Source organism: Podarcis pityusensis (assembly GCF_964106645.2).
Source record: "Podarcis pityusensis genome assembly, chromosome: 1".
Classification (NCBI taxonomy): Eukaryota; Metazoa; Chordata; class Lepidosauria; order Squamata; family Lacertidae; genus Podarcis; species Podarcis pityusensis.
Genome location: NC_138028.1, coordinates 44,350,204 through 44,370,298, shown reverse-complemented (window position 1 = coordinate 44,370,298; position 20,095 = coordinate 44,350,204). Strand labels below are relative to the sequence as shown.

The 20,095-nt window shown below is 46.6% G+C and overlaps 2 protein-coding genes across 3 annotated transcripts in view; one reads left to right on the top strand and one right to left on the bottom strand.

Moving 5' to 3' along the window:
- Positions 1-20,095, bottom strand: part of LOC308472139 (cytosolic phospholipase A2 beta-like) — a 49,530-nt gene that overhangs the window by 11,633 nt on the left and 17,802 nt on the right. For both annotated transcript variants that reach the window (XM_080996660.1, XM_080996661.1), the window contains exons 5-12: positions 19,455-19,513; positions 15,486-15,528; positions 14,101-14,164; positions 12,429-12,556; positions 11,163-11,267; positions 8,956-8,993; positions 1,064-1,199; positions 261-397 (exon numbers count right to left, since the gene is read on the bottom strand). In XM_080996660.1, the coding sequence (XP_080852786.1) occupies positions 261-397; positions 1,064-1,199; positions 8,956-8,993; positions 11,163-11,267; positions 12,429-12,556; positions 14,101-14,164; positions 15,486-15,528; positions 19,455-19,513 (710 nt within the window). The remainder of the gene's footprint in view (positions 1-260; positions 398-1,063; positions 1,200-8,955; positions 8,994-11,162; positions 11,268-12,428; positions 12,557-14,100; positions 14,165-15,485; positions 15,529-19,454; positions 19,514-20,095) is intronic.
- On the top strand, positions 16,299-18,308 carry LOC308463173 (tigger transposable element-derived protein 1-like; the record flags this gene model as incomplete). Its single annotated transcript, XM_080981346.1, has 2 exons — positions 16,299-16,472; positions 16,579-18,308. Exon 2 carries the CDS (start codon positions 16,605-16,607, stop codon positions 18,306-18,308), a length of 1,704 nt encoding a protein of 567 aa, XP_080837472.1. The 5' UTR covers positions 16,299-16,472; positions 16,579-16,604.

Genomic DNA, 20,095 nt, shown 5'->3' with positions numbered 1-20,095 from the left:
CGGTTCGCCCACCGGCTCTCCCTCAGCTGTAGGTGCCACTATGGCTGAAGGAGAATCGAAATTCAGGTTCCTTAATTTTGTATCTATTGGCCCACATCGCAAAATTTTATTGGAGTGTGAACCAAAATACACTAGTCATGGGAAATCCCACTGAGGTGTATATTTGTTCCACTGACCTTCAGAATGTAGAATGTTAAATGGATTGTGCCCAGTACAGCTGGGATTCTAATTAAATGTGACATACTTTCCTAACTCCTTACCATGTTGACCCAGAAGCAGTGGTGATATATGAAATGCAATCCAAAAGGTTGAGTTTCTGGAGTGCTAGGAGATGACCATAGAATCCTGACATGGCTCTGACTCCGCCTCCTGTTGCCATAACAGCTATCACGGGGACCTGTTAAAAATATATAAGCAATGGCATCACCAAAAATATAAGTGATGACCTCAGAAACCCGAACGATTGCATTATAAGACTCTGCTTAATGTGACCAATAATTAGATAAGAATTTCAAAATCTTGGCTTTCCAGCATCCATACAGAACAAAATACTGGTTGGAAAACAATGAAATACAGTATGGTAGTGATCTGTGAATTAAAGGTTATTTTGTTTGATCCCTAGAATAAATTACAGAATGTCCTGCTCTCTTAATCTCATTTGTCCTGTGAGGCAAATCCTGACTTTATAGAGGATGGAATGTGGAACATTGGCCAAGAACAAGGCTGGTCACGGCTAAGGTGGGATTCAGTCTCAAATCTCTCATTTTGGCTCTCACTTTGCATGTGCAAAACTGTGCTATCCTATACGAGTGCAGAGGTTATGGAACAGGGCCCCCACTGAATTTCTGGATTTATTTAAGTTGCAGACAGTTAACGGGAATTCACACAAGACAAGAAGTTTGAGTGACATCAGAATTGGAGTTTTCAGGACCTCCCTTACAGTACATGAACCTTCACACTTCACAGGTAGTCCTATGTCAAATACAAATCCACGCAAACAACAATTTCAAACATGTGAGTCACCAGATAACTTCCAAACAGATCATGGGATGCTAAGACGCACCTCGTCCTCAAACAGTCCTCGTCGCATATTAACAAGCTTATTCAAGGCACCAGCAACGATCTTCTTCCTTTTGCGAAGGAAGTCCTGCTCATCAGCACAAAGCTCATATCCCAAACGCACATCAAGATTCTGTGGACTGGAACAGAGTTACAGAGCCATGTCACTGTGGAGCAGATGACAGGTCATTTTTACAGTAGCTGCAATTACACAAGCTTCCATCAACAACTAAGACTCATCAGTCAAATTCTGAACCAGAAAAACAAGACTCCCATTCAAGGCATGTTATTATTTATATGGAATTGCTGTGTTGCCTTGGTGGCCTCCTCTTTTCACACATCAGGTATAAATATAACTTTTAAATGGGAACTCCACCTACTTTTCACATATTATTTGTAGGGCTGAAGTGTTTAATTCGTTTAAAAAAAAGATGAACTGATAAATCGGGCAGAACATTACATAGATATACATAATTTTAAATATAATTCCAAAGTCCAAATTAGGGGAATACTTTTAGTGAGTCAACAATACATGTTTGTTACAAAATACTGTGCAAGCTTTCAGGTCCTCCAGAACTCTTCATTGGTGTCAGGGGTTCAGGAGCAGAGGCAAGGGCAAGGGAGGAAACAGAGAGCGAGGGAGAGGAGGCAGAAGAAAAGATGAGTGATGACGACGACCCGAGATCTCCGAGTCTTTCCAGTGAATCAGAAGATTCACAGAAAGGAGCACCAGTGGCCAGGGCAAGGGGGGAGCCTAGGGGGACACCCCAGGAAGATAGAGCCAGAGGGGACTCAGAGGGGAGCAGTTGGAAATCAGGACCAGCGTCACCGCCAGAGAGCAGGGAAGAGGAAGGGCGCCAGGGATCAAGCGCTGGCAGCTCACAACAGGGGGGAGGGCACGAGTCAGGAGTGGCCACACCTCCATCGGGGAGAGAAGAACAGTCAGGCGGAAAAGGTGGAGCAAGGCTAGGATATTAAGTTGGTGTACAAAGGGCGGAGACTCAGATGGGGCTTCGCCGATCTAACCATGAGACGTAGAGTTGCACGCAGCAGCTTGAGAATGGAAACTGTAACTCAATAAAGACTTTTATTTAATGATCGCTGGCTAGCGTGATCCTCTGTGAGCTAGGATCTGGAAGCAGCTCTGACAGTAAGCCCCATCTCAAGATTGTGGGCATCTACGTCCTCGAGGAGAGGAGAGAAAGCGGGTGCCTACTAGCGAGCTCACGAACGGCAGACAACATGACGGCCGAACAGCAGATAGTGGAACTCAGAGAAGCAGTGACACGACTGAATGCCGAGGCTCTTGCATCCAGGAAGAGAGAGGAGGACGCAGCTGCCGCCTACAGGGATCTCCAGGTCAGGTTGGAAGTGCTTACGAAGCAAGGGCAACTGACACCCAAACCGGAGGGGATTGGGTTGGGGAGACGAACAGGCGGTCTGGTCTCTCACTTCGATGGGAATTTGCAACAGTACCCCAACTTTAGAGCAGATGTAATGTGTGCACTGCAACTGCTGAACAAAGACTTTAGAGATGAGCAAGAGAAGGTGGGATTCATCATGTCCCATTTGCATGGAGATGCTAAAGCATGGCTGCGCAATTTGTGGAGAGATAATGATCCAGCGCTCCAAAATGCGGATGCCTTTATTAAAGCGATGGATGGGTGCTTTTTATCAAGCATTGACGTGGATCTTGCTCGGCAGGAGGTACATGGACTGAAGCAAGGGAGGGCCAGCGTAAGGCAGTACCATGCCCGCTTTTTCGCTTTGGTCAGTGCCCTGGAATGGGACAGAGATTCGGCTCCTGTAAGAGACCTGTTTTGGGAGGGATTGCACGGCTCGGTTAAAGATGAAATTGCGAGGGGGGAGAGACCCCGGACCACGCAGGAGATCGTTCAGAGGGCGCTGGCGGTGGGGGTGCGGCTGGAAGGACGTCCGTGGAGCAGGGACGAAGGGCGTGGAGGGCGCGAACCAGCCAGGGGCTCCTCCTTCCTTCCCAGAGAAGCAGCGCGTGCGCAATCCACGCCTCCGCCAGGAGGAGGAGCGGAACCTATGGAGGTTGGAGGTGCAAGGGCTCAGTCAGCAGCCAGAGCCCTAGCACCGGCAGCAGTGAAAGCGAAGCCTCCTAGAGGGAACAGGAAGTGTTACATCTGCGATGATCCACAGCATATGGCGAAAGAGTGTCCCCAGAGGCTCCACAAGCACACTGCAGCCTCAGCAATGGTAACTGCAGCAACGCAGCAAGGACAACCACAGCAGGGAAACGAAGGAGTCTGGTTGGAGGAAGAGGCACTGGGGCCCAACCAGACGTGTCAGTGAAGCAGTCCCCAGAGATTTTACAGCCCATGGACCCCCTCCCGCCCAAACCGGTAGTGAAGCTCACCGCGTCGCTCCAGCTGCCCAATGGAATCACCATGGACGTGCCAATCACCATTGACTCCGGAAGCAATGCGGACTTTATAGGGCAGGACTTTGTCGACCGGCACGCTATACAGTTGCTGCCTGCCACGCTGCCCCTGCAGGTTGTCACGGTGGATGGCAGGGAGCTGCTAGGGGGGCAAGTGGTGAAGCAGACGCCACCAATGGTGATGCGACTTGGGAATCACAGGGAAATCATCAGCTTCAATGTCACTCAACTATCGGACACGCCCATTGTATTGGGCATGAGTTGGCTGGACAAGCACAGCCCGACGCTGGCTTGGTACCAGAGGCGGCTGACCTTCGGCTCTTCCTTTTGCGCTGAACACTGCATCGTGCCCAGGCAGGAAGGAGGGGAAGAGGAGTCACAGCTGCAGCTAGGCACGCTGCAAGCGGTCCCCCACAAGTACGCAGAATTTTTGGAGGTTTTCTGCGAGAAAGAGGCAGACAGGCTACCCCCCCACAGACCATATGACTGCAAAATTGACCTGCTGCCGGGGGCGGCGCTACCCAAAGGGAAGCTGTATTCCATGTCTGAGGACGAACTGCAGGAACTCAAAGAGTTCATAGATCATAATTTGGAGCGCGGTTTCATCCGAGAGTCCAAGGCAGCGGGGGGCAGTCCGGTATTCTTTGTTAAGAAGCGGGACACGCCCCAAAAAAGACTTGTAGTGGACTTTCGCATCTTGAACAGTGTGACCAAGCCATCGGACTTCCCCATGCCCCGAATCGACGACCTCCTCGCAAAGGTACGGAAGGGCAGAGTGTTCACCAAGTTGGACCTGCGAGGGGCATACAACCTCATTCGCATGCGGGAGGGAGATGAGTGGAAGACAGCCATGTTCACGCCCCTGGGCACCTACGAATATAGAGTTATGCCTTTTGGATTGCAAAATGGCTCCCACGTTTTTCAAGCTTTCATGCATCACGTGTTGGCGGGGCTCCTCTACAAGACGTGCGTCTGTTTCTTGGATGACATCCTGATCTTTTCGGAATCGCAGCAGGAGCATGACAGACACGTCAAGGAAGTGCTGAGCAGGCTACAGCAACATAGGCTTTACGCCAAGCTGGAGAAGTGCCAATTCGACGTGACCGAGGTGGATTTCCTGGGCTACAAGTTGTCTGATAAAGGGCTCGCCATGGACAGCGCCAAGGTCCGAGCAGTGTTGGATTGGAAAAGCCCACGCAACCGGAAGGAGGTCCAACGGTTTGTCGGCTTCGCGAACTTCTATCGCAAGTTTATCAAAGGCTTTGCGATGCAGACAGCGGCCATCACGGACACGCTCAGCTCCAAGAAAAAGAAGTTCATCTGGACAGAGCAGGCGGAGCAGTCCTTTCAGGCACTCAAGCGTCTCTTCGCGTCGGAAGAGCAGCTGCTTCATGTCAACCCCAGCAGGCCGATGAGGGTGGAGACAGACGCTTCGGACAGAGCCGTGGGAGCAGTCCTGCTGCAGAAAGACCCGCAGGGGGTTTGGAGGCCGGGAGCGTTTTACTCAAGGAAGCTCAGCAAGTCCGAACAGAACTACACCATCTGGGACAGGGAGTTGCTGGCCATTCATGCAGCGTTCAAAGCGTGGAGGCACTTCCTGATCGGCGCCAAGCACACGGTGCAGGTCTGCACGGACCACAAGAATCTAGAGCACTGGCGCACGGCACAGTTCCTGAACCAGAGGCAGATACGTTGGGCTGAGTTCTTTGCGAATTTCGACTTCCGAATAGAGTATGTCCCGGGGGACACCAACATCATGGCGGATGCTCTCTCCCGTAAGCCACAGTATCTGGAGGAGGCAACGCCAGCGGCCGCCATGCACATCTTCGCACCGACAGTGTGGGCGTGCGCGGCGGCAACAGTTGACCTGGATGCGGTGCGACGAGCGTTGCAGGATGACTCCTTCGCGCAAGCAAAGATGGCAGAGGTGCACAGGGGCACGGCAGCGACCGACGAGTTCCAGCTGCGAGATGGTTTGCTCATCCGTAAAGGGGCCGTCTACGTGCCGGGAGACGAACTTCGCGCCAAGGTACTGCAGCAGCTGCACGACGCGCCCACTGCCGGGCACTTTGGCAAGGAGAAGACGGTGGAATTAGTAGCCAGAGACTTCTGGTGGCCCGGAATGAGAGGGGAAGTCGCGGACTACGTGGCGAGGTGTGACACCTGCCAGAGGTCCAAACCAGTGCACAGACCGCCGGCCGGACTGCTGGAACCGCTGCAAACTCCGTTCGAGCCATGGGAGAGAGTGGCCCTGGACTTTGTCACGGATCTGCCCAGCTCGAGGGGCAAGACGGCTGTGCTGGTGGTGGTGGATTTGTTCTCCAAGATGGCACATTTCATTCCGTGTGCGAAGGTGGCCACGGCGGAACAAACCGCCAAACTGTTCATAGACCACGTGTTCAAGGTTCACGGTCTGCCGCGGTCTATTCTGTCCGACCGAGGGCGACAGTTCATCTCGAACTTCTGGCAGAGGCTGATGGGCTTCCTGAACGTCAAGATCAACCTGGCGTCGGCTAGACACCCGCAGACCAACGGGCAAGCGGAGCGGGTCAATGCCATCATGCAGCAGTACCTGAGATGTTATGCGAATCAGCAGCCTGCGACGTGGGTGGATTACCTGCCTCTCGCCGAGTTCGCCTACAACAACACGAAGCACGTGTCCACGGGGGTCACGCCGTTCTTCGCCAACAACGGGAGGCACCCTAGAACCTTCCCGGGACTGGAAAGAATGGGGGAGGGGGAGCCGCAGACAGCAGATGCGTTCGCGTCGGAGTTGCAGGAGGTCCACGATCAGCTGCGGCGGCACCTGGAGCTGGCTAAACACGCATACAAGGTACAAGCGGACAAACACAGAAGGGTTGGCGAAGAGATCCATGTGGGAGACTGGGTCTGGTTAGCAGCCCACGCAGTGCCGGCCAGGTCGTTGGCGAAGAAGAAACTAGGGCATAAACAACTGGGGCCCTACCAAGTCGACGAACAGGTCAACCCGGTGGCTTTCAGGCTGGCTCTTCCGGAGGGTTCCAGAATGCATCCGGTGTTCCACAGATCGGTGCTCACTCCCTACAAGGCACCTCACAGGTTTCAGGAACCAGGAACGGCACCGGGTCCGCTCCGAGAGAGAACCGGGCAAGGGGGAGTGGCACAGGAGGAGCGCATCAACGAAGTCACGGAGATTTTGGACTCCAGATGGGGGGAAGAGGGGGTAGAATACCTTCTCGCCAAGGAGGGCACCCCGGCCAGTGCCAACAGCTGGGTGCCGGGCTACGCTTTAGACGAACCTCTGCTCAAAGAAGAGTTTCATGCCCTCTTCCCACATAGGCCAATGCCAGCAGACTTTTTCGACGACTGGCTTTTCACGCCCACGCTTTCAGCCAGCACGTTCCGGGGGTTCGACTCGGACGAGGAACCGACACGAGACGCCCGTTCCCCAGAGGGGTCACCCTCGGGATCTGCTTCAGAACCCTCGTATTGGTGGGATGATCGACCAGAGGAGCAGTTCCGCAGAAGGTGGCTGGAGGGTCCAGGACGAGCAACGTCTCCTGAAGGCAACGAAGGAGAGACGGACATGGACGTTTTCGGGGACGACCCGGGTTTCGAGCACGGCGGCACAGAGATGGAAGCGGAGGTGACCGTCGTCAACGAGAGCAGGGAGGAAGAACCGGAAGACTCCGGATGGCGGCCCGCCACGGGAAGCGAACTGTATCCGACATTCGTCCCCCTGACACGGCAGCACCCAGATCCCGCACCGGAAGGAGGGGAGGGGGGAAGAGGGGGCTTCGAGGGGGGGATGGATGTCAGGGGTTCAGGAGCAGAGGCAAGGGCAAGGGAGGAAACAGAGAGCGAGGGAGAGGAGGCAGAAGAAAAGATGAGTGATGACGACGACCCGAGATCTCCGAGTCTTTCCAGTGAATCAGAAGATTCACAGAAAGGAGCACCAGTGGCCAGGGCAAGGGGGGAGCCTAGGGGGACACCCCAGGAAGATAGAGCCAGAGGGGACTCAGAGGGGAGCAGTTGGAAATCAGGACCAGCGTCACCGCCAGAGAGCAGGGAAGAGGAAGGGCGCCAGGGATCAAGCGCTGGCAGCTCACAACAGGGGGGAGGGCACGAGTCAGGAGTGGCCACACCTCCATCGGGGAGAGAAGAACAGTCAGGCGGAAAAGGTGGAGCAAGGCTAGGATATTAAGTTGGTGTACAAAGGGCGGAGACTCAGATGGGGCTTCGCCGATCTAACCATGAGACGTAGAGTTGCACGCAGCAGCTTGAGAATGGAAACTGTAACTCAATAAAGACTTTTATTTAATGATCGCTGGCTAGCGTGATCCTCTGTGAGCTAGGATCTGGAAGCAGCTCTGACAATTGGGCTTTTTGGTAAACAAAATGGCAGTGGGCAAGAGGAGGAGGGAGGGAGGGAGGAGGGAGGAGGGAGGAGAAGGTTGGCTGATGAAGTCTGTGCTTAGTCACTGAAGGGAAGATAGGAGAGGAATTCACGGACATTCAAATGAAGTTCTATTAGGTGCTTTGTAGGGCTGCTGTCCGGGAAGAAGGGAGTATATAATGGTTGACGCCCCATTTTTAAAAAATATAAAATATAAAATCCAGCTGTGCTCTATAAGTTACATTGGAAACCCAGACAGAAATGAGGCCAGCAGATGTGATCCCACTCACCCACTCAGCCCCATGTGCACTCATTGTAACATGTTCAATCTTTATGTCTGTACTAAACCAGATGTATTAACAACCGTTGTCTACTAGTACAGACACAGGTCTGCACTTCTCCCTGTTTCAACAAAGAAAGCTACATATAGTGTGGGGAGAAGCAAGTCTTATGAACTTTATAATAAAGCAATTAACTGTGAGGTACAAAAGTGGGGCTTTGTTTATTTTTATCTTCTTGAGCAAATTCACCCAAACACCACCATAATGTAAACTAAAATACAACCACATACATCATTACACAGAGGAGGACTTCTTGGGAAGCAGACCAGCCACCCTCAAGGAAGCAGGGGCAGCATTAGCAGAGGGAAGGGGGGGCAGAGGGAAGATTCCCTACAAGGACTCCAGTGGGACATACTCCATTTTAAAAATGGCAACAGCAAAGAAGTAGTGCTTTCTATTTCTTTTAAGAGCTTTACCTCTGTTTAGTTTTTAAAATAAAAATCAGAAATATTGGTGCTCCTGAGCAAATATCGTTTTGTGGCAAGATGGGAGAGATATTCAGCATGCAAATGCAAGGAATCGGCTTTAATACAAGGAACAACTGGGAAGATGCAAATGCACATCACACTCAAATGATGCAGTGCAATTAAGAAATGCCACATCAACCCAAGCAAGTTCACATGACATGGCATGACATGCCATTAGCTGAACCACAGCAGTTCTACAATTGTAGAGACACCTGCTTATTAAAGAAGCAAACTGCCTCCCGTCCCTTCCTCATGTCCTCAAGGTAGCCAGGACAGAGCACTTTGGAGAAAAAGCAAGTATCTTACCAGTCAATTACCTTGAGGTACAACTCCAAAGCTCCACCCTGAAATGAAACAATATATGTAGGAAAAGAACACAACCTGACAAATAAAATGGAAAAGCCCTGATCATGCATGATAACAGATAATAATAATAATAATAATAATTTTTATTTATACCCCGCCCTCCCCAGCCAAGGCCGGGCTCAGAGCGGCTTACAAGCAATAATAAAAACAAGTTAAATGATTACAACTTAAAAACAAAATTAAAAATACAACATTAAAATATTGAAACATTAAAATATTAAAATGTAGCCTCATCGCAGGAGGAGAAGGAAAAGAAAAAAGAAAGAGGGAGGGAATCAAATTGGCTCCAAGCCAAAGGCCAGGAGGAACAACTCTGTCTTACAGGCCCTGCGGAAAGAAATCAGATCCTGCAGGGCCCTGGTCTCATGAGGCAGAGCGTTCCACCAGGCCGGAGCCAGTGCTGAGAAGGCCCTGGCTCTGGTTGAGGCTAATCTAACTTCCTTAGGGCCCGGGACCACTAGGGTGTTGCTATTTATGGACCTTGAGGCTCTCCGTGGGGCATACCGGGAGAGGCGGTCCCGTAGGTACGAGGGTCCTAGGCCGTGAAGGGCTTTAAAGGTCAAAAGCAGCACCTTAAATCTGATCCTGTAATTGCAAAATTAAATAAAAAATGAATCACAAATGAATCACTGCAGCTATCTGTGCTAAGGAGCTGCAATTGCCCTATGTCTGTTTATGAAAGCAATTATAAAAACAATTAAAGATGGGAGAGAAATCAAAGTTTGTTCGCATTTTAATGAGAAACTACCTAGTTTACACTTCCCAGACCAATACAAGAACCAATACAAAATAATGCATGTTTTAGGGGAAAGTATGCACACATTTGCAAATGTAGCATACAAATATCAGTAAAGAGATATGCTTGCAAAAAAGTGTGCATATGTCAAAATGACATACAAAATTGTGTTTCTTAAAAGAGAAAATTGCTCTACGTAGCTGATAAATTTTCATGCTACAGGAATGTGGAGAACTGAATTTAAGTTTGGAAAAATGAGAAACTGAAATGGACAGATTCTTCTTTGCTCTGGATTCTGTGTTTTCTTGAAACTACATGGCAGCGACTTCCTTGGGGGTGGGGCGGGGAATGCAAACTTTTGTAGCAGCCCTTTTTTCCTATTCTTGAAGTCCAATACCAACCACAGAAAATGATTTTCTGCATTGCTGGTCTTTCTTGAGATTGTTTTGGCAGGAATGTGAAGCCAATAAACTCACATGCTAGGGCTGTCTTCAAAGAGTCAAAACACTGGAATGTGGAATCTTTTTTGTTTCTTACTTCATTTTTGTAACTTAACTCTTCTATATCAATACTGTCATCAGACTGATGCATAGAAAAGCGCAGGCCAAAATACACTGCTCTGCCTACCATTCAGGAAGTTGAGTCTCCTTAGTCCCTTCTTCCTACTAGGAGTAATTCTTCTCATCAGTCATGTCTAGAAGCCAGAATAAAGCTTCCATTATGCTACTCTCTATCTAGAGCAGGGGTAGGCAACCTAAGGCCTGGAGGCCAGATGTGGCCCAATCGCCTTCTCAATCCGGCCCGTGGACGGTCTGGGAATCAGCGTGTTTTTACATGAGTAGAATGTGTTCTTTTAATTAAAATGCATCTCTGGATTATTTGTGGGGCCTGCCTGGTGCTTTTACATGAGTAGAATGTGTGCTTTTATTTAAAATGCATCTCTGGGTTATTTGTGAGGCATAGGAATTCATTCATATTTTTTTCCAAAATATAGTCCGGCCCCCCACATGGTCTGAGGGACGGTGGACCGGCCCATGGCTGAAAAAGGTTACTGACACCTAATCTAAAGGGAGATAGACATGCTGCCACCTGCCAGAAAACAGGGATGGAAAGCGTTCAGCTAAGCCACCCCTGGTTCCACCCACGTCTGGTACTGAAAACAAACTCCTAGGCTCAGCATGTTCTCAAAGGCAGCTTATTGTTTAATTCTAAATGAGCAAAAGTAGCTACAACCACTCTGACATTTGCCCTGCCCTTGTCTAAATGAGAGTGTCACCCTACTGCAACATATCACCCTTTTTAAAAAAATGAAGATGTCTTCTTGCAGTTTGGAAAGTGATGTGGAAACACATTGAAAAAGGAATAGAAAGGTTGTTTCGAAGAGCTCTTATAAAACAGAAGCAACACTTGCCTCTAGCACAGGTAGAGTTACTTTGACTTGTTGTCCCACTGGAAGCAATTTCAAAGGCAGAATTAAAGCGTGGCCTGAATCGTTCTTCTCCTCACATGAAATACTCTGGGGAAGAAAGGAAAACATACTGTATAGTTTTTACCCAAAGGTACAAGACGTAGAAACTACATTGAAAAATGAAGGTCGCAGTTAAGAAGCAGTCACTGATTTCATGTCATGTTATGTTTAACCTGCCTCTCAGCCATAAAATGGGCCTTAGAATGAGTGAAGGGAAGCTATGTGTTAATGCAGGGACCACCTTAGGGTTAGCATCCAGCCTAAAGAGAGCTGAGCAGCCATCTCTTTGAACCAGAGGCATTGTCCCGGATTTCCCTTCATACTGTCCTCTTATTGTTCACTAACATATCCTCAACAATGGTTTTGACAAAGTCAAAAATAAGACCATTGCTGGATCATGATGAAGTGCTTTTCAATATAGCACACAACTATTACAAATGTATTTATTTGATTTAACTATCCTATTTGACTTTCATAATGGGTTGAATTACTAGATCAAGGCAGAGCACTTTATCATTCTTTGGCTACTGTGCTAATTAGGACAGGTTTGCTAGTTAGACATGCAACAAGTAGAATAACTGGAGATCTCAACATCAATACATTTTGGATTTTCAGGAACTATGGATAGTATCCAACTGTACCACCAGCACAAGAATAATTACTAGGGCAATGGAACTCCCCCCCCCCATCTCCTATCCCCCAAGCATGACACACACACCTAAAATCTGCTCCAGAGGGTTGGGGGAACGCCCAAAACAGATTTAGGGGGCACATGGCGGGGAGGAGAGGGAGGGAATGTTCCATTGCACGAGTAGAAATTCTTGTGCTGGCAGAAATATTTATTTTCAGTACAGTAGAACCTCGTTACATACCACCCTCCTTACAAATCCTTCGGGTTATGCGCTCCGCTAACCCGGAAGTAGATGCCCCTTGTTGCGAACTTTGCCCTGGGATGCGAGCGGAAGTCGCATACGGGTGACGTGGCAGCAGTGAGGGGTGGGGTGCCGTTAGCGAAAGCGTGCCTCATGTTACGAGCGGTTTCCGGTTACAAACAGACCTCTGGAATGGATTAAGTTCATAACCGGAGGTACCACTGCACAACATTTCAGGATTCTTTAGCCTCAGGCATATGCTCCTGTATTTGCTGAGTCCTCCTTGTACTTTTCTAATACTACCTGTGGGTACAGGATAAAGGACAGTGGCTTTTACCTGAATGTTGGCTTTCAGCACTGGCCCCCAGCTCTTTATGCAATGAAAGCAGAAGGAATCTACATCTTCGGACGTCTTCTGTGTCCCTTCATAAGACTCTCGCATGGTAAGCACAACATTTTTCTTGGCTAAAAAAATTAATACTTTAATCATAAGTTACACATTTTTGTTCACAGACAGTTTTTAATTAACCAGTTAAACTCTGTTTAGCATAGTTCTATACAATCCTGATCTGCAGCGCTCTCTCTCTCTATGTATATTTTACTGTTCCTTTGCATGTGTGAGAGCAGCTAACTGCATATTTGTATGAAACTTTCATCTAAGCTTAGTGAGGCTACGTCAAAAGCCTTGCTATATTCCAGATACATTATACATAAACTATACATACTCAATATGACTAACATCCACAAATAACGGGTTATCTTTATTTTATTTTATTTTGGTCTGCTAAACTTCATACTTTGCCTATTAAGAAAATTAAATTGGCCTGGGTTAAAATTCAAGCAAATATTCAAAATCCACCAAAAATGTAACAGTCACCACTCATGATCTGAATATTAAATTTAAAATCTCACTTTTACCTCACAACTTTAGCACTTCAGATTTGTTAGCATTTCAAATCAGCTATGAAGTAGTGCAAATTTCTCCTAATATATATGTGTTTTTGTGCAATTTTGCCTAATATACACATTTCTAAAGAGCAATTTTCCCTAATAAAATGCATTTTGTATGTTATTCCCAGGAATATATGCATTTTTATTCACACTACACCCCCGCATATACATTTCTTTACATATTAAATGGGTAGAGAACCACACTGCAAAATTTGGAGAAGTGAAAATCTTGATACATTTATCATCCTATTGTATTATATACAATTTATGATGCCATAATGCATTTGTTGGTTTTTAGGGTATCATAATCTCTCTCTTTTTTCTTTTGTAAGATACTAATATGGCTACCCCTCTGGAAATAATTGCTTACTAAGCATCCACCTCTTGTCAGTTCTCTCTTACAAATCCTCCCCCTCAAGAAACATGAGTTTAGAAACCCATATTTTAGCTCCACCTTTTATGCAGATATCTGAACCTTCAGAAAATATGAGGCAAGCATTCAACATCAAAATTTGCAGATAGAGGAGGATATTGAGGAGACAATTCATTGCATCTCTAAACTTGACCTAGTTAGGGGTGGTTTTTGTGTGGTTTTTGCTATTTCTCTTTAGAGAAAATTATTTCTCTAAAACAATAATTTTGAAGAGAAAAGCATACATATGGCAAATTTAATGAGTCACAGCTGCAGTCTTAGAAGAGGAATTCCCTTCAGTGTGATTAATGGATTAAGAAGCTATTTAACTGACTAAAAGGCAACAGTCATTAGACAGTCGCCAATTAGGCAGCAGGTTTATTATTTTTTAATATAAGTACTTAGAAATACTTTAAAGTAGTTGAATATTTATAGCTACTACTCTTCTAAGATAGCATCTGCCTTCTGCCGTATTTATCTTCTAAATAAACTTACAGTTTACATCACTTAAAATTACAATCTCAACATCAGTAAAAAAATAATACAGTCAATTAAATGTTGCAGCCCTAGTAAACAATATATATTTAATAACATATATTAGTGGTAAAACACTAGCTGGCTACGTGCCTAAGAGAGAGAGGCCAACCTTTCAAAAGCTTCTCATTCTCTTCTTTCTTCACCTTTACTTCCAAGATGGAAAGTTCACGAGCCTATGAAAACAAGGGCACAAAGTAATAATGTTGATGCCTGAATGCTTGGAGGAAAATACAAAGTATTTCCACAATCAAAGCCATCTGTTTATTTCATCCAAGCAATTTGTTTAAGTAATATGATTGCCAGTTATTTAATTGCACCATTCTTGCCATTCTCTAATTTCTCTCTCTCTCTATTTGCTAGCACTTCATAGAATCCCAAAAGGTGATATTCAGTGTTTGTCATATTCAGAAAAGATCCACTGAAATCAATGGACAAGTAATTTATGTCCACTGCTTGTCCCCCCCTAGACTTTCAGTATTTTCCAGGAGGGGTTCCAACACACGCTGGAAATGTATGCTGAAGCACTCTATTGCCCTAGCATGACAAATCCACTTTTTTATTTTAAAAGAAAATGCTTTTTGTGGTTAGGAAAGTGACAGGGGGGAAATGATTAACAGGGAGACATATGAACGTAAGGGTAAAGGTAAAGGGACCCCTGACCATTAGGTCCAGTCGTGGCTGACTCTGGGGTTGCGGTGCTCATCTCGCTTTATTGGCCGAGGGAGCTGGTGTACAGCTTCCGGGTCATGTGGCCAGCATGACTAAGCTGTTTCTGGCGAACCAGAGCAGTGCATGGAAACGCCGTTTACCTTCCCACCGGAGCAGTACCTATTTATCTACTTGCACTTTGACATGCTTTCGAACTGCTAGGTTGGCAGGAGCAGGGACCGAGCAACGGGAGCTCACCCCGTCACGGGGATTCGAACCACCGACCTTCTGATCGGCAAGTCCTAGGCTCTATGGTTTAACCCGCAGTGCCACCCGCATCCCTCTTGACATATGAACACTATGCAGCAAATAAGGACAAATGCTCTTTATCATTTAATCTCCACATAAACAAATCAAAACAAGAGCTCAATAATGACCAGGCATAGTCTAATCTTTCTGTAAGCCTTGTGCAAGGAAATCGCAATGAATGCTCAGTAAAAAGGTCACCTGGAGGAGCCTTCAGTGTGTCTACCCTGAATATGACTTCATTTATTCATCCACCCATCCCTTTAATAAAAATATTTATATACTGCTAAAAATACTTATAAAAAGTATCAGAGCAGTTTACAACAGTTCTACATAAAACCACACAATAAAAGCCATATAAATATTTTAAAATCAGAGATCAGCTTACTATTATGGAAAGATGTACTCTCAATTGCTTGCATAATCCTGAAGGAATTAGATATTACTAAGAGTGTCATCTTTCCTAAAGAGTTAGCATCTCCAACAAGATGGAATAAATAAATATGAATCAAGATAACTTTCAATACAAAGAAATCTTACCACTAAAACACCATTGGAAATCAGTTGCTCGAGAGGTCCTGAACTGGAAGATAGAGAGGAGGGGAAAGGGTGATTAAATCCAAGCCTGGTAAAGTCGTTGATATTTAATAAAGTAACATTTTGGAAATGACTGACAAAGAGCAATACAGTGGTGCCCCGCAAGACGAATGCCTCGCAAGACGAAAAACTCGCAAGACGAAAGGTTTTTTCGTTTTCGAGTTGCTTCGCAAGACGAATTTCCCTATGGGCTTGCTTCGCAAGACGAAAATGTCTTGCAAGTTTGTTTCCTTTTTCGTAAAACCGTTAAAACCCAGGGTGCATTGCTGGAAGAAGTGCAGTTGCGACTTGACTTCGAGGAGCAACACATTGCACGTGGTGTGGTGGCCTTTTTGAGCTTTTTCAAGAGTTTGCTGAATTTTTGAAGCTTTTCCAAAACTTCTTTTGCAGCTGTTTGGTAAGTTAAACTTTTAAAACTTTTTGGGGGGTTTTTGGATTTTGGGTTGGGGTGTTTAGAATTCAAGGACTTGGTGTTGGGGAGAGGTTTGCAAGAATCTGGGAGCTTGTGTGGGTTGTTTTTTTTGTTGTTGTTGTTTTTTTGAATTTTTATGGTTTTCTGTGACCATTGGGCAATGTTGTTGTTTTTTGAAAAATTTTCTGGGTTTTGAATTTCTGTGTGCTGGGTGGCTGGGGGAACAGCTGGGGAGGGGTTTGCAAGAATCTGGGAGCTTGTGTGGGGTTTTTTTTGAATTTTTATGGTTTTCTGTGACCATTGGGCCATGTTGGTTTTTTTTGAAAAAATTTCTGGGTTTTGAATTTCTGTGTGCTGGGTGGATGGGGGAACAGTTGAGGAGGGGTTTGCAACAGTTGGGGAGGGGCTGGGGGAACAGTTGAGGTTTTTGAAGACTTTGGTGATTTTTAAAGCTTTCCCAAAACTTCTTTTGCAGCCATTTGAGGATTTTGAAGACTTTGGTGATTTGCAGCCATTTCGTAAGTTAAACTTTTTTGGGGGGGTTTGGATTTTGGGTTGGGTGTTTGGAATTCAAGGACTTGGTTCTGGGTTTGAATTGCTGGTTTTTTGTTTTCTTTTTCTGAGTTTACGAAGGTAAGAGCTGTGCTGCCATGGGACCCAAGAAGACTGCTGCTGCTGCGGAGGCCGGCGAGAGGAAGAAGGAGAAGGTGACGCTGGAAGTGAAGAAGGAGATCATCTGGAAGCACAACAGTGGAATGCGTGTGATGGACCTCGCCAGGGAGTACGGCAGGAACCCATCGACCATCGGGACCATCCTGAAGATGAGGGAGAAGATCCTTGCGACTGATGCAGCCAAGGGAGTCACCAGGATCGTGAAGAACCGCCCAGCTGTTCTGGAGGAGGTCGAGAAGTTGCTGCTCATCTGGTTAGAAGAGAAGCAGCGTGCAGGGGACACAGTGACTGAGGCCGTCATTTGTGAGAATGCCAAGGCCTTGCACGCAGACCTCATCCGGGAACAGCCAGGAACCTCAGGCGAGCCAGAAGTCTTCAAGGCAAGCAGAGGCTGGTTTGACCGGTTCAAGGCAAGATCTGGAATCCACAGCGTGGTCAGGCATGGAGAGGCTGCCAGTTCTGATGTTCCTGTGGCTGAAGACTTTGCCTTGGAGTTCCTGGAGGCTGTGAAGACAGAGGGCTACGTTCCACAGCAGGTCTTCAACTGCGACGAGACCGGGCTGTTTTGGAAGAGGATGCCCAAAAGGACTTTCCTCACACAGGAGGAGGCCAAGTTGCCTGGCCACAAGCCCATGAAGGACCGTCTGACCCTGCTCTTCTGTGCCAACGCAAGCGGTGACCTGAAGATCAAGCCCCTGCTGGTGTACCACTCGGAGAACCCACGGGCCTTCAAGAAACACAAGGGCGACAAGGAGCGGCTGAGTGTCATGTGGCGATCCAACAGCAAGGCTTGGGTCACACGTGTGCTGTTTGTGGACTGGGTCAATCTTGCTTTTGGCCCTGCTGTCAAACAGTACCTGCTGGACAACGACCTGCCGCTGAAGGCTTTGCTTCTGATGGACAATGCTCCTGCTCATCCTAAAGGCCTTGAGGTGGACTTGTTGGAGGAGTTCAGCTTCATCAACATCATGTTCCTGCCGCCTAACACTACGCCACTGCTCCAGCCGATGGATCAGCAGGTCATCGCCAATTTCAAAAAACTCTACACCAAGGAGCTTTTCAGGCGATGCTTCGAGGTGACTGATTGCACCACCATCACCCTGCGGGAATTCTGGAAGGACCACTTCGACATCGTCACCTGCTTGAAGATGATCACCACGGCCTGGAACGGGATCAGCCAGAGAAATTTGAATTGCGCTTGGCGCAGCCTGTGGCCGGACTGTGTGGCACCAAGTGACTCTGATGCACCAGAGTCAACAGTGGTGCAGGACATTGTTGCCTTGGGGAGGACCATGGGCCTGGAGGTCACAGAGGAGGACGTCTGCGAGCTGGTGGAGGAACACGACCACGAGCTGACCACCCAGGAGCTGGTTGAACTGCAGTCAGAGGTTGCGCAGGAGCAGGCCTCGCTGGAAGACGAGGAAGCAACTGAGGAACGGCCGTCCTCCAAAGAACTGAGGGACATTTGCCAGAAGTGGAAGGAGGTGCAGGCTTTTGCAGAGCGGCACCACCCGAACAAGCACGTGGCACATGACCAAGAGAACACTTTTGATACGACGGTCATGTTGCCTCTCAGGGAGCTGCTGAAAAGGCGGATGAAGCAGCAGACCATGGACAGGTTCCTCAGCAAGAAGCAAAGAGTGGAAGAGGAATCTTCTTCGAGTGGTCCCCCAGAGTCTTAGAAAATGTAATGTACCCTTTTTTGATTTTTAAATGTTTTTCCTGTCATGTTTAGAAACTTAATTTATTGTTCCTTCAATTTTTGATATGCTCTTTAAAGTATGTGTGACTTTAAAGAGTAGTTAATAAACTATTGTTGTACCAAATTTGGCTTTGATTGGACTTTTTTTGACCATAGGAACGCATTAATTGAATTTCAATGCATTCCTATGGGAAACCGTGCTTCGCAAGACGAAAAATTCGCTAGACGAAAAAACTCGCGGAACAAATTAATTTCGTCTTGCGAGGCACCACTGTAGTTTTCAAGGTACTTAATACAGCGGTACCTCCATTTTCGAACATAATCTGAAAACCAAAAACTCAATAGCCAACAGCTAGGCCTCAGGATCTTGCACTCAGCAGAAGCTGTGTGGCATGTTCAACTTCCAAGGCGTGTTTGAAAACCAAAGCATTTACTTCTGGGTTTATGGCATTCAAAAACCGAAATGTTCGTCAACGGAGACATTCGAAAACTGAGGTACCACTGTACATGGAAGTCTGACCACATAGCTGCTGGAATCCAACCCTACAAACCAGAAATGAAATAGTCAGGCAAATCACAAAGTGCTCTTGTACTATAATATGGAGAAGTTGGGGAGAATTGCTATTTATTTAGTAACTTGCATTCTATTTTTTTATGGGGCAAATTCAAAGTAGTCGATTTAATGCAATACATAAAAAGAGCAATGGGGAGAGGCATTCCACAAATCAGGTGGAGTACTGAAAAGGCCATATTGGTTAAAGATGCTGCTATAGCAAAGGAGAATATTGGTTCATCAGAGGTGGTATCTTGACACTATATGTGACCAATTACACAAAAATGCAAGGATGTACCTTTCCTATTTTTGATGTATTGTCATGAATGATAAAGAAAGAAAGGTAGTTCATTATTCTCAATATAATATAGAACTACTACCCAAATATGGCAGCATAAACAAAACCAGAATATTAAGATTCAAATGTAGACAAAACAGAAAGAAGGAATAGTGGTGGAGACATATTAAAACCACGAGATTAGCAGAAACACACTAGATAACAAAAGAAAAGTAGGAATTTCCAAAAATATACTATTTTTAGAATCCTTTTCTTGCATCTAACAAACCACTTACGTTTCTGCCAACTTGAATTCCACTTCCAGAGATTCATAAGCATGAGGACAATCTTCTTTCTGATAACACAAAAACCAATTACTAATGCTCATTTATCTACTCAGTGTAGTAATTTCAGTCATTAAGGACATAATGGACACTTGCCACTGCACTCCCAAACCCTTCAATCTGGCAAAATCTAACTAAGCACACCTGGAATCCAGGCATTGGAGGTGGGGGAAGAATTTAGACTGGGGAAACAGGGCAGATGAAAGGGATGAGGTGTCACTCCCTAGTGAAATTAGTAGCTCTGCACAGCTGTTCTGAAGCAAGGGAAAAGAACATCCACATCATATTATTTATTATTGCTAGTGTTACCTAAAGTCTTTTGGGTTCCCTCAACATTTCTGCAACTGCCTGAGAAAGAACCTCCAAATTCACTTCCATTTTTACTTGGACAAAACCCAGTTAAGTAATTCTCTAAGGAAGTGATTCTCAAGCAGTCAGCCAAGACCTGGGAGTGGGCCATGGGACACCCAAGACATCCTCACCTGTCTGCTCTGCTTGCTAGCTATTCCATGGTTTTTCAGTTCTCTGCATGTTAGTTAGTTAGTTAGTTAGTTAGTTTCGTAAATGTGTAGACAATACATTAGCTTTCTGTC